The 13880-nt window shown below is 46.9% G+C and overlaps 1 protein-coding gene across 2 annotated transcripts in view; it reads right to left on the bottom strand.

Annotated features, from left to right (window-relative positions):
• Positions 1–13880, bottom strand: part of NFX1 (nuclear transcription factor, X-box binding 1) — a 179897-nt gene that overhangs the window by 53545 nt on the left and 112472 nt on the right. For both annotated transcript variants that reach the window (XM_040353504.1, XM_040353503.1), the window contains exon 15: positions 2386–2465. In XM_040353504.1, coding sequence (XP_040209438.1) covers positions 2386–2465 — 80 coding nt within the window. The remainder of the gene's footprint in view (positions 1–2385; positions 2466–13880) is intronic.

Genomic DNA, 13880 nt, shown 5'->3' on the forward strand with positions numbered 1-13880 from the left:
AGGGTTATGTGTGTCAAAGTCAACAAGCAAGAGAAGACTTCAGAGTGAATACAGAGGGTTCACCACAAGATGTAAACCATTGGTGAGCCTCAAAAACAGGAAGGCCAGATTAGAGTTTGCCAAACATCTAAAAAAAAAGCCTTCACAGTTCTGGAACATCCTATGGACAGATGAGACAAAGATCAACTTGTACCAGAGTGATGAGAAGAAGAGAAGTGTATGGAGAAGAAAAGGAACTGCTCATGATCCAAAGCATACCACCTCATCAGTGAGGCATGGTGATGGTAGCGTCATGGCGTGGGCATGTATGGCTGCCAATGGAACTGGTTCTCTTGTATTTATTAATGATGTGACTGCTGACAAAAGCAGCAGGATGATTTCCAAAGTGTTTCGGGCAATAATATCTGCTCATATTCAGCCTATTCAGTCATAAATGCTTCAGAACTCATTGGACGGTTCACAGTGCAGATGGACAATGACCCAAAGCATACTGCAAAAGCAACCAAAGAGATTAAGGGAAAGAAGTGGAATGTTATGCAATCACCTGATCTGAATGCGATTGAGCATGCATTTCACTTGCTAAAGATCATAAAACTGAAGGAAAAATGCCCTAAGAAAAAGCAGGAACTGAAGACAGTTGCAGTAGAGGCCTGGCAGAGCATCACCAGGGATGAAACCCAGCGTCTGGTGATGTCTATGCGTTCCGGACTTCAGGCTGTAATTGACTGCAAAGGATTTGCAACCAAGTATTAGAATGTGAAAGTTTTTATTTATGATTGTTCATCTGTCCCATTACTTTTGGTCCCTTAAAAAGTGGAAGGCACATATACAAACTGTTGCAATTCCTACACCGTGCACCCGATTTGTATTTGGATGTAAATACCCTCAAATTAAAGCTGAAAGTCTGCAGTTAAAGCACATCTTTCATTTCAAATCCATTGTGGTGGTGTATAGAGCCAAAAAGATTAGAATTGTGTCGATGTCCCAATATTTATGGACCCGACTGTAGATGACAGCTTTTTCAGGGAAGGACTTGCATATTTCAGCAGGACAATGCTAAACTGCAAACATGCATCTGTAACAGAATGACTTTTTAGTATAAGAGTCTGGGTGCTTAAAGTGTTACTAAACCCACACTAAGACCCCTTTAACTGAAGCATTTTTACAGCGTTTTAGCGTTAAAAATAGCGCTCATAAAACGCTCCCCATGCATCTCAATGGACCCTTTCACACAGAGTCCTGCCAGCAGCATCTTTGGAGCAGCTTTTGGGCACTGAAAAAAACGCTCCAAAAACTCCTGTGAATAAAATATGGGTTTACGAGACTTGCAATTCATTGCATTCTGTTTTGATGTAGATTTTACACAGCGTCCCAACATTTTAGAATCAGGGTTGTAATTGTTACCAGTGTCAGTTTTAAGTAATTTCAGATTTTTTTTATGGAAGTATACAAACAAAAAGGTGTCCGTTGTTGTACTTGCTCCAATGCAGATAGTGCATAGTGTCTCAAACAAGTCAATCAGAAAAAATAAAAAAAATAGCAAAATACTATAATGTAAAGGGTTCAAGAGCACAATTTGTAAGCTCTGCACCAGTAAATAAGCTCATGATCCTATCATGAATAGTAAAGCATGAATGGCAGCAATAAAATCCTGGACAGAGCTCACAGAATGTCACCACTGTTCCTATGCTTACACACACTTACATTTCTGGGCTGATGAACGCAGCTAGAACATCAGCATACCATGAAGTAGATAACAATGGAAATATTCTTTGGACAGTGTGTAGCTTTAACTGAAGTGCCTTAAGTGAAGAAAAGCTGGCAGTCACTTTGGCACAAAAAAAAAAAAAAAATACAAAAAATTATGCTCGATAGAGTTGACCACGCCGTCACTCCTAACCTCCCATTTCATGTATCCAAAATAACCTACAATTTAAGGCTGGGTTTCCTCGCATCCAATTTGCACGACAGGAGACTAACTGAATGTCAATGGAGCTAGTTCACACAGCTCCGGGTGGCTGCAGTCCGCACTGGAAAAGTCATATGCGGCTTTGGCTCAGTTTCAGGTCCAAAACCAGGCAAAAAATTCAGACCTGATTCGCACCTGAAACAGAACAGGGATGCACGGACCCCCTGCTGCGAGCTGTGGCCGCAGCTAGTGAGAACCAGGCCTTTAACATAGGTATGGGAGCAAGACAAGGGGGTTAATGACTGTGGGTCAACAGAAGAGGCATGTTAATGTTTGATGTGAAGGACCAGTTCGCACAGAAGATTCTGGAAACAATGGTGTCCCATATACCTTGTGTTTAATTACATTTATTCTGTACATTTCTCATATACATCTCCACCAGAACATTACCAACATACCTAAACACATTCTCTTACCTCATGCTTTCCCATGCACCATTTCTGTGTAAGGTATGTACAGGGAGGACATTTCTCTTCATTGTGACACGCGTGAAAAACTGAGGGAAAAAATAAACAAAATGTTTGTAATGGTGTGGTCACATAGCACTTTTATCCAAGCAAGGTTCCTTATTGATTCAGCAGGATACAGGTAGGCATTAAACAAAATAAATTCTATACCCAACTCAAATCCAAGTTACTGCATCAGAACAATGGGTTTATCCATAAAGGAAAACGATAATTTGAAACCAATCTTTATTGATTCAAGCACCTTTAAGCAATGCTCACCACATTCCCTTATATTTTCAATCTGGGCCTTCCAGCAATAAAAATTACAAGAGGAAGTAAACTTATCACCAAATTGTACCTATAAGCCTTATTATAGGCTTACCTATAGGTAGTGTAAATATCTCCTAAACATGCACATTTGGGAGATGTTTACTGTATACATGCACTCTAAACGACCCTGTGCTGTGACCAGTGGCTCCCAGGCGCATGCCAGCCACAGAGCTGGAGTCCGTGAACCCGGAAACAAGACGCATGAAGATGGAAGCGGCCTCTAGCAATGACATTGCATCGCTAGAAGGCTTTGTTTTCAGGCAAGTTTCACATAATGTGCTAGTATGCCAGGCATACTAGCACGTCATGCCTTTACATTGCAGGAGAAAAAAAAAAAAAAAAAGACGGGGGAGGGGGGTGGGAGAGAGAAATGTAAAAATATTAAGTATCAAATAAAGAAAGGGGGAGGGGGGGGGAAACACATTCCACGATTTACAACGGCTTTAACAATGCCTTAAATATACATTTTGACATGCAATCTATTCCCAATTCCAAGTGTTTACTTGGAACTATCTAGCATGGGGTTGCCTTATTCCTACGAAACATGGTTCAAAGAGTAAAGTTGGGACCATTTTATTCCTGATAGTTCCCAGTCTTGCGGGGTCCCACAAGGATCGGCTTCATCTCCGATCCTTTTTAACATCTATACGAGGCCGCTGCTGTACATCATTCGCCGTCACAACCTCCCAATGACACCCAGATCTACTTCAAACTACCCAAGAAAGGGGGAGGATCAGGTCATGCTGGCCTCCTGCTTGAAGGAAATCCAATCCTGGATGGGTGCCAATTATCTCAAACTAAATGGCACTAAAACTGAATGAATAATCTTCAGTAACCAGGCGTATTCCAACTGGTTTCCATCCTGGCCTGAATCTTTTAAACCTTTTACGTTTCCGGCCACTCAGGTCAGGGACTTGGGTGTCATCTTTGACTCTAGGTTGAACTTGCGCCCTCAGTTAAATCAGGTGGTGAGTTCATGCCACTTCCACCTGAGACTGAGAACAACCTTTCGATATAGCGCAGACACTGATAAGATCACCGTGGTCAATGCCATTATCGGCAGTCGATTGGACTACTGCAACGCTCTGTACCTGGGTTTGCCTGCTTATACCATCTACAAGCTCCATTTGATTCAGAATACCGCAGCGAGGTTACGGATGGGTGTTGGTTGTCGTGACCACATCACTCCATCTCTTATGCCGCGTACACACCATCACTTTATGTGATGAAAAAAAATGACGTTTTTAAAAACGTCACTTTAATTGACTGTGTGTGGGGGAAAACGTCGTTTTATGTCTTGTAAAAAACGACCAAAAAAAATTGAAGCATGCTTCAATTGTATGTGTCGTTTTTCAAAAGTGCACCTTTTACTTCACAGAAATTGACCGTGTGTAGCAAAAAACGTCGTTTTCTAAGACGTTTTTTCATCCACGCATGCCCAGAAGCTACTTATGAAGCAAGCTTCAATGGTAAAACGTGGTGGAACGTAACCTCACTTTGCTAGAACATTGTGAGAAAACGATGGTGTGTAGACAACTTCGTCTTTGAAAATTGAAGTTTCAAAAACGTCATTTTTTACTTCACAGAAAGTGTCGTTTTTTTTCATCACATAAAGTGATGGTGTGTACGCGGCATTAGAGCCATGCACTGGTTGCCCGTAAAAGAACAGGTTCTGTTCAAAAACTGGAAGTCTTGTGCATAAGGTATTGCATGGATGTGGCCCACAGTATCTGAAGGAAAAATTCATCAGGTAGGCGCCGACCCGGTTCCTGAGATCGACGAATCAGGCCAAATTGAAGATTCCAAAATTCAAAGAGAAAAAATGCGGAGGGAGAATGTGTGAAGTACAAGGAGCTGAATTTTGGAACTCTTTGCCTCTGAAACTGAGACTTGAGAATGGCCCACCGAAATCCCGAAAGGAACTAAAAACCACACTTTTTGCACAAGCATTTGGAGTCACCCAATTTTAATGGGGTGGGACGGACAGACCCCCAGGGTTTTGACTCTTATGTTATTCTGGCATGTTGGTTTTCCTAGGGTCTTTTAATGTCCTTGTCTTTTATTTTGCGCATTGAGGCCTTCGGGTAAGACTGTGTAGGTTAAGCATTTTAATTAATAAATATAACTGTGGAATAGTAATGTGAAAGTTACAGCTGTGCACCATGCATACGTTTGTAATGTGTCACATTCACAAACCATGGTAATGCACTAGAATTCGCAGGGGTAAGCTAAATCAGAAAAAAAAAATATGCATATCCAATTTCCGGTCTGTTGGCAGAACCATTAACACAAAAAGACCAAAAAGATAAGAACAGGTTCTAAACCTGACCCTAAAGCTGGCCGTATATTACTAAATTTTATGAACGAAAAAACTGAGCGGATTTCCGACATCCACACATTCAAAGTGACCAGGTAAATCTTTAGCATATTCCGAGTGTGAATCCCCTGCCAGCAGAATACAATGATCAGCTATGCCGCCAATTGGGGGCATGCGCTGATCCAGCAGAAATCAATCATCCAACTAACCCATTCATGAAAAGTCAAATCGATAGATTACATTTCTCTTTTACAGGATTGGGAATTTCCCATCCCATACAGGGAATCTCCCCAATCTCTTCAAACGGTGGTTTCTGAAGTACCGCGAGGACCAGGTTCAGTTCCCACAGAGGTAGTCTAGGGCGGACCGGAGGGGCCAAATGCCGAACTCCCTGCACAAACGAACTCACCAGAGAGTGAGCCGTCAGGGGTCACTGAAAAAAGGACAGCCAGGGAAGATATCTGGCCCTTAAAATCGTACTTAAAGCAAGCTTTTGGTCCACCCCCGCTGTAAGAACAGCAAGACTCTGAAAACCAAATCAGTCCACGGATTCCACCTCATTTCCTCACAGAAACCTATGTAGGCCTTCCAAGTGCGGTGGTAAGTCTTCCTAGAGGATGGCTTCCGAGCCTCTCATGGTGGGAATCACAGAATCCGACAGGCCCCGGTCTCTTAGTACCTGACTTTCAATAGCCATGCTGTTAAAGCCAGCAACTGTAAAGCAGGATGAAGTATGGGACCTTGCGACAGTAGGTCCTCTATCCGCGGTAAACGCCAAGGGACGCCTGCTACTAGACGCACTAGATCGGTGTACCAAGGATTCTGAGGCCAATCCGGAGCAATTAGGATCATTGGAATCCCCTCTTCCTCCACGCTGCAAAGCAGATGAGGAAGGAGCTTCAGGGGAGGGAAGGCATAGATTAGCCGGTACTGACGCCACGGTGCCACCAACGCATCTGGCGCGTCTGCCCATGGGTCTCTTGACCTGGCCACAAACCTCAATACCTTCCGATTGAGTCGAGACGCCAGGAGATCTACATCTGGCATGCCCCATTTTAGGCAAAGGAGCTGAAACGCATCTGGATGCAGAGACCATTCTCCTTGGTCCAGCATCCCGGAATGTATATGGCGGAACAGGGGCGGTACGCTCCTTTCTGCCCACCTTAGGATGTGAGCGACCTCTGACGCTGCAGCCGAGCTTCTTGTTCCTTCTTGATGGTTGACATGCCACTGCCGTGGCGTTGTCCAACTGGATCCTGACTGGACGCCCCTGAGACCATGTGGAGAGGCACAGCCTGATCGCCCGAAGTTCCAGGACATTGATCGACAAGTGGGATTCCTCTGGAGACCATCGACCTTGGGTTGACTGAACCCCCCAGACTAACCACCAACCAGTAAGGCTGGCGTCCGTCGTGATCACCATCCAGTGAAAAGGAAGGAACGACTTCCCGGACAGAAGTACCGGTGATGTTAGCCACCAAACTACGGAGGTCCTGACTAGGTGGCTCACCTGGATTTGACAATCCATGGATGATGGGCACTTGTTTCATCTGGACAGAATTTCCTTCTGTAATGCTTGCGTGTGAAATTGCACATATGGTACCGCCTCAAAGGAGGCCACCACGAGGCCCAGGACTCGCATGCAAAAGCGGAGTGACGACCATCTTTGGGATGTCAACGGCCGTACCGCAGCCCAAAGGGTCTGCAACTTTTCCACAGGGAGAAAAAAACGTTGCCTCTGAGGAGTCCAGAATCAACCCCAGATATACTAGGAGTTGAGTCAGTAACATTACTGACTTCTGAGTGTTCAGTACCCAACCAGTTCAGTACACAAAAGTTCAGTACCAAAAGTGTCGGAGGGTTTGACAGGTTATAGACACGCTCACCTCCAATTCTGAGCTTGAAGTGGCCCTCAGAAGAAGATCGTCCACGTAGCCCATGATGGCGATGCTACGCTGTCTTAGTAGGGCCAAAATTTGGGAAAGCACCTTGGTGAACACCCTTGATGCCGATGCCAGGCCAAAGGCGAGAGCCACAAATTGATAGTGGTCTTCCACGACAGCAAAACGCAGACATCGGATGCCTGGCACATATGGGGACCTGTAAATAGGCGTCCCTGATGTCCAATGATGCCCGAAAGTCCCCCGGCTGGAGGGCAGTGACGACAGAACGAACCGATTCCACCCGGAATCTTTGTACCTTCACAAAGCAATTGAAGGCCCTGAGGTCCAGGATTGGACGAACACCCTTCCTTGGTACTATGAACACATTCAAGTAAAACCCGTGAACCGTTCCTATGCTGGGACATGAATAACCATCCCCCACGTTTAAGCAGGTCTTGAACTGCTCCAAGTAGGGCTTTCCGATGAGTCGGCTGTAGCTGGAGGGGAAAAAAAAAAATTTCAGTTTGGTGGGCAAGATAGGAATTCTATCTTGTACCCTGAAGAAACTACTTCGCAAACCAACCAGTTGGGCTGATCCTTCAGCAGCGTGTGTCTGTCAGTCTGCGCCGTTTAAGTGCTGTCTGATAGATGGCAAAAATGGCCCAGAGCGGCCACTAGATGCCAATAACGATCGCGAGCCACAAGAACATGGCCGCCGAGCGTAGATAGAGTGTGATGGCACCAATAAAATGGCCGCTGGGCGGCAGCTAGAAGCCCACGCAGTGAGGGCTCAAAAACATGGCCGCTGACCACAGCCAGTGCATGGATCTCAGGGAAAAAACAGCCGATCGAGACCAACCAATGCCACGGTACACGAGCGCATGACCACTGGGTGTAGATAAAGCAAGGAGCCCAGAACAAAGGCCGCTAGAGGCAGAACATAGCGCGGCCACAAAAACATGGCCGCTGAGCATGAATAGTCAAACACCGCCTGGATCACAGCAAAGATGGCCGCTGATCAGCCGCTAGAGGCCAAACACCGCGCGGACCACAAGAACATGCCCGCCAGCGCAGTAGAAAAAGAGATTTTTAATACAGCTTACCTGTAAAATCTTTTTCTTGGAGTACATCACGGGACACAGAGCGGCATTCATTACTATATGGGTTATATGGAGTACCTTCAGGTGATGGACACTGGCAATCTCAAACAGGAAATGCCCCTCCCTATATAACCCCCTCCCATAGGAGGAGTACCTCAGTTTTGTAGCAAGCAGTATGCCTCCCAAAATGGTCCTCAAAAGAGGGGTGGGAGCTCTGTGTCCCGTGCTGTACTCCAAGAAAAAGATTTTACAGGTAAGCTGTATTAAAAATCTCTTTTTCTTTATCGTTACATCACGGGACACAGAGCGGCATTCATTACTATATGGGATGTCCCAAAGCAATGCTTACAATGAGGGGAGGGAGAACATCTCCAAGACAAAAGGATTTAATTTAGAGAAATACTCAAATCATAATAAATCCAACTTAGTTGAGAAAAATAATCTTAAATTTAAAATTTAACTCAAAAAAAGAGGAGCCCCCGGAATCCGAGGGTCTCAAACTGCAGCCTGCAGCACTGCCTGCCCAAAGGCTGTATCAGAATTCCTTCTTACGTCCAACTGGTAGAATTTTGTAAACGTGTGGACAGAAGACCAGGTTGCCGCCTTGCAAACTTGAGCCATAGAGATCTGGTGGTGTGCTGCCCAGGAGGCGCCCATGGCCCTAGTAGAATGAGCCTTTAATGATACTGGAGGAGGCAACCCTTTCAAGCCGTAGGCCTGAGTGATTAATTGCTTAATCCACCTAGAAATGGTGGACTTTGCAGCTGCCTGCCCCTTCTTGGGCCCATCCGGTAATATGAACAGCACCTCTGTTTTCCGGATCTTCTTTGTAGCTTTAAGATAGGCCTTCATGGCCCTGACGATATCCAAGGTATGCAGCAACCCTTCCTTTCTGGAAGTAGGTTTAGGGAAGAAGGATGGTAATACCAAATCCTGGTTCAAATGAAAACTGGATATAACCTTCGGTAGGAAGGAAGGATGAGGGCGGAGAACGACCCTGTCCTTATGAAAAATAAGATATGGTTCCTTACAGGATAAGGCCGCCAGTTCCGATACTCTTCTTGCGGAAACTATGGCGACCAAAAATACTAACTTCCTTGTCAGTAAAACCAAAGGAATTTCAGCCAACGGCTCAAACGGTTGTTTCTGTAAACTTGACAGAACAAGGTTTAAATCCCACGGGCAAAGCGGGGATTTAACTGGAGGTTTAATACGCAAGACCCCTTGAAGGAAGGTCTTAACCAGCGGCCGCTGAAACCACACTGACAGAGCAGAAATCTGTCCTTTGATTGTGCTTAATGACAATCCCTTATCCACTCCTAGCTGGAGAAAACTTAAAACTCTATCAATGGTGAATTTGCGAGGAAGCCATAGCTTGGACTCACACCAGCCTACATAGGCCTTCCAGACCCTGTGATAAATCACCCTAGAGACCTGTTTCCTGGCTCTGATTAGGGTAGAGATTACTTTCTGAGACAGACCTCTACCCCTGAGAATCAGGGATTCAGCTTCCAGGCCGTCAAATTTAGATGCCGTAAGGCAGGGTGGAGGATCGGACCTTGCGATAGCAGGTCTGGCCGTAGAGGAAGAGTCCAAGGGTCTCCCACTACCATCCTTAAGATTAGTGAGTACCATGCCCTTCTGGGCCATGCTGGAGCTACCAGGATGACTGGTATGTGCTCCACCCTGATCCTGCGCAGCAGGCGGGGTAGTAACTGGAGCGGGGGAAACGCATAAAGAAGTTTGAACTGATGCCAAGGGCAAACCAGCGCATCGGTTCCGCAGGCCATCGGATCCCTTGAGCGGGACATGAACCTGTCTAGCTTCTTGTTGAGTCTCGATGCCATGACATCCACATCCGGCACTCCCCATCTTTGGCAGAGTGCTTGAAAGATTTGTGGATGCAGAGACCATTCCCCCGGCCATAGAGTCTGGCGGCTTAAGAAGTCCGCCTGAAAGTTGTCCACTCCGGGAATGAATATTGCCAATATGCAGGGCACATGAGCCTCTGCCCATAGGAGAATCAAGCTCACCTCTCTCTGAGCGGCTTGACTCCTGGTTCCCCCTTGGTGATTTATGTATGCCACGGCCGTGGCATTGTCTGATTGAATTCTCACCGGGAACCCCTGCAATTTTGACGTCCAAGCCCGGAGGGCTAGTCGAGCAGCTCTGAGCTCCAAGATGTTGATGGGCAACTGCTCCTCTAGTTTTGCCCAAGTACCTTGGCGAGTGCAACCATCCAAAATTGCTCCCCAGCCTGTCAGGCTGGCGTCTGTGGTCACTATCTTCCAAGCCACTGGGCTGAAAGATCTCCCCTTCAGTAGGTTCTGAGGGTCTAACCACCAACACAGACTTTGTCGGACTCTTGATGAGAGCGGCAACGGGATATCCAAGGCCTGTGGCCTTCTGCTCCATGCTGACAGGATGGCTGCCTGCAGGATGCGAGTGTGACTCTGGGCGTATGGTACCGCCTCGAATGTGGCCACCATCCTGCCTAGTAACCTCATACATAGGCGAATAGTCTGTTCCTTTTTGCTTAGAACCAGTAGGATTAATTCCTTGATGGCTTTGACCTTCCTCAGAGGTAGAAACACTCTTTGTTGTTCTGTGTCTAATCTCATGCCGAGATATTCCAACTGCCTTGTGGGCAGGAAAGCTGACTTTTCTCGATTTAGGACCCAGCCGAACTTCGAGGTATTGGACCGTGAGGGCCACTGCTCGCTCCAAGCCGGGAGACGAGTGATCTATGACTAGGAGGTCGTCCAGGTATGCTAGGATCGTGACCCCTTGGATCCTTAGTTTGGCTAGGATTGGAGCTAGGACCTTCGTGAACACCCGGGGGGCCGTAGCCAACCCGAAGGGAAGCGCCACGAATTGGAAGTGACGCGAAGCCACCATGAAGCGTAGATATTTTTGATGTGGCTGGTAAATTGGAACATGAAGGTAGGCATCCTTTATGTCTATGGACGCCATGAAGTCGTCCTTTTGGAGTGTGGCAGCTGCTGACCGCACGGATTCCATCCGAAATGAGCGGATCTTTAGGTATGCATTTACCATCTTTAGGTCCAAAATTGGCCTGACATCTCCATTGGACTTCGGGATGATGAATAGGTTGGAGTAGAAACCTAGCCCCTGTTCCAGGACTGGTACCTCTACTATTACTTCCTGGGAAAGTAGATGATTTAATGCCGACATTAATGCGGCTCCTTTCTCCGGATCGTTTGGAATCCTCGACTCCTGGAAATGAGGAGGAGGAAACTTTAGGAAATCTAATTTGTAGCCCGTGGCCACGGAAGACCGTACCCACTCGTCGGGAATGCTGGCTTCCCAAACCTCTGAAAAGAGTCGCAGCCTTCCCCCCACCTTCGTGGGTGGGGGCGCCCCTTCATAAGGGCTTGGGGGCTGGTTTTGCTGGTTTGCGAAACCACTGCTTTCTGCCTCTAGCAGCCTGTCCTTGAGACTTGCTGTTGAAGCCGAAGTTTGCTTTCGCAGGAGGCCGTCGATACTGTTTGGCATTAGAGGGCCCCTGCCCAGGGGAGTACTGTCGTTTAAACGCAGGCCCCTGAAACTTCTTCTTAGTTGGCAAGAGAGTACTTTTGCTGTTTGAAATGGTCTGAATGTATTTATCTAGGTCTTCTCCGAAGAGTCGTCCTCCATAGAAGGGAAACCCTACCAGGAGCTTCTTGCATGGGGGCTCGGCCTCCCAGCTCTTTAACCATAAGAGTCTTCTCATATGGATAAGGGATAACGATAAACGTGACGCTTGCTGGATAGAATCCTTAATTGCGTCTACCGTAAAACATATGGCCCTAGGGACATCCGAAAATTCTTCTGCCTGCTGGGCAGGAATAAGTTTAAGCATCTGCTTAATTTGATCCGATAATGCTTGAGCAACCCCAATCGCAGCCACAGCTGGCTGTACTACTGCCCCTGCAGTAGTGAAGGAGTTCTTAAGTAGTGCTTCCAAGCGTTTATCAACTGGATCCTTGAATACCTGTATGTTTTCTACAGGGCATGTTAACGACTTGTTAACACATGAGATGGCTGCGTCCACTGCAGGAGTAGCCCATTTCTTGGAAAATTTATCTTCCATAGGATATAGGGCAGAGAATCTTTTAGGTGGTAAGAAGATTTTATCTGGCTTGTTCCAATCTTGGAACAAAACTCCCTCTAATAGAGGGTGGATCGGAAACACTGCATTGCTTTGAGGCGCCCTCAGTGAGCCCAAAGCTGAAACCGTCGAAACCTGGAGATCTGGTACTGGCAAGTTGAATGCATTATGGACCAAGTCCGTTAAGGCTTGAATCCACCAGCCCTCCCCTTGGGAGACTGCTCCATACTCCTCTGTATCCGGATCTTCAATCCCTGAACCTACTTGGTCCTTGTCCAAGAGATCGTCCAATTCCCCTGAGGAAAGGACCTCCTCTTCTGAGGGTCCACGCTCTGGCGACGGAGATCTAATCCGTTTACTGCCCCGCATAGCTGTGGCTATCATTTTTCCCATTCTTTTCTCCATCTCTCTTAAAGAGGTGAGTAATACCTCGTCCGTGACCATCTTAGGGTTGGACTGACCCGCGCCAGCTCCAGCCCCAGATCCCGATGGCCCCAAGGCTCCCTGTGGGGAAAGCAGCGGCATAGCTTTGTCCGAGACCTCAGACTCTCTGGGGGAATCCCCACCTCTTGTACCCTCTGACCCGGATGCCATGGTACAATACCGAGGTACACCTGCTACTTATTGGTACTTGGAACTATAAAAGTTAATTGCCCAAACACCTGTTTGGGGGATAAAAAATGCTTCCTCTCCCCTAGATGACTTTTTTATTTTTTTTCAATCTTTTTTCAATCTTTCTTTTTTTTTTTTTTTTTTTTTCAAATCCAGGAAAGAAAAAACATTCTGTCCCCCTGAGTAGTATTGCAAGAAAAACTATGAGATGGAAAGAAACAGCCTATTTCTAGGCTTGAAAACAGTCTTCTGAAGACTGCAATATTCTTTTTGGCCACTGTGTGTCCTCGGCGCCCCGTGCTGCCGCTCTGGTCTTTCCTCCCCAGTTCCAATGTATCGAATGAGCTGTTTGGAACGAAAAGGAAGGGCCGCCCCTTCCTTAAACCACTGACCCGCCCTTCCCCCCTCAGCTAAACGGCGCGAATTGCGCCTATAACACGTGAACGCGCGCGCCCGCCGATAGGGGGGGGGGGTTGGGGGGAAGGGAGCCTCTCTGCTCCAGCTGGAATCACGAGGAGGTCAGCGTTTTGCCTGCTTTGCAGGCTCTGAGGAGGAAGACTGATGGAGCATCGCCTGGAGGCTTGCAGGTAAGCATAGCTCTCTGACACACACATACACTTTATATTACACAGGCCCTACTCAAATGCTTTTCCAACACTACAAGGGAGGTCACTTCTTATGGGGAAAAAATACACATAGAGCCATCCTATCATTAAGATATGTGACTAGTTTGCCAGATGCAGCGCATAACTTTAGGCATGTCCCCTGTGACCCCCCAGAAAAAACCTGCTAAGAACCAAGTTCCGCAAGTTTTCCCCTCACTTACCTGCTCCATGCCGCAGGACTTTGCCAAGCAAGAGGCCCAATCTTCCCCCATCTCCGTGGGGATGTCTAGACCTTCAGGCCCTGGGTTCCTATGAAGGATCCACTGTCCTTGGCCCATATAGCACTCTGGCAACAGAAAACATTAGGCACCCAAAGGTTTCTAAGTTCTGGGCCCAGGGTCCAGCTCTCTAAAAAGAAAAGCATTATGGGCTATACCCCAAGGGTTTGGGGTCCGGTTACTGACCACTTTAGCGCTGAGGCCTTTGGACAGAACCGGTTAGCTCACC

The sequence above is a fragment of the Rana temporaria genome, chromosome 5 (genome assembly GCF_905171775.1).
Source record: "Rana temporaria chromosome 5, aRanTem1.1, whole genome shotgun sequence".
In the NCBI taxonomy this organism is placed as follows: Eukaryota; Metazoa; Chordata; class Amphibia; order Anura; family Ranidae; genus Rana; species Rana temporaria.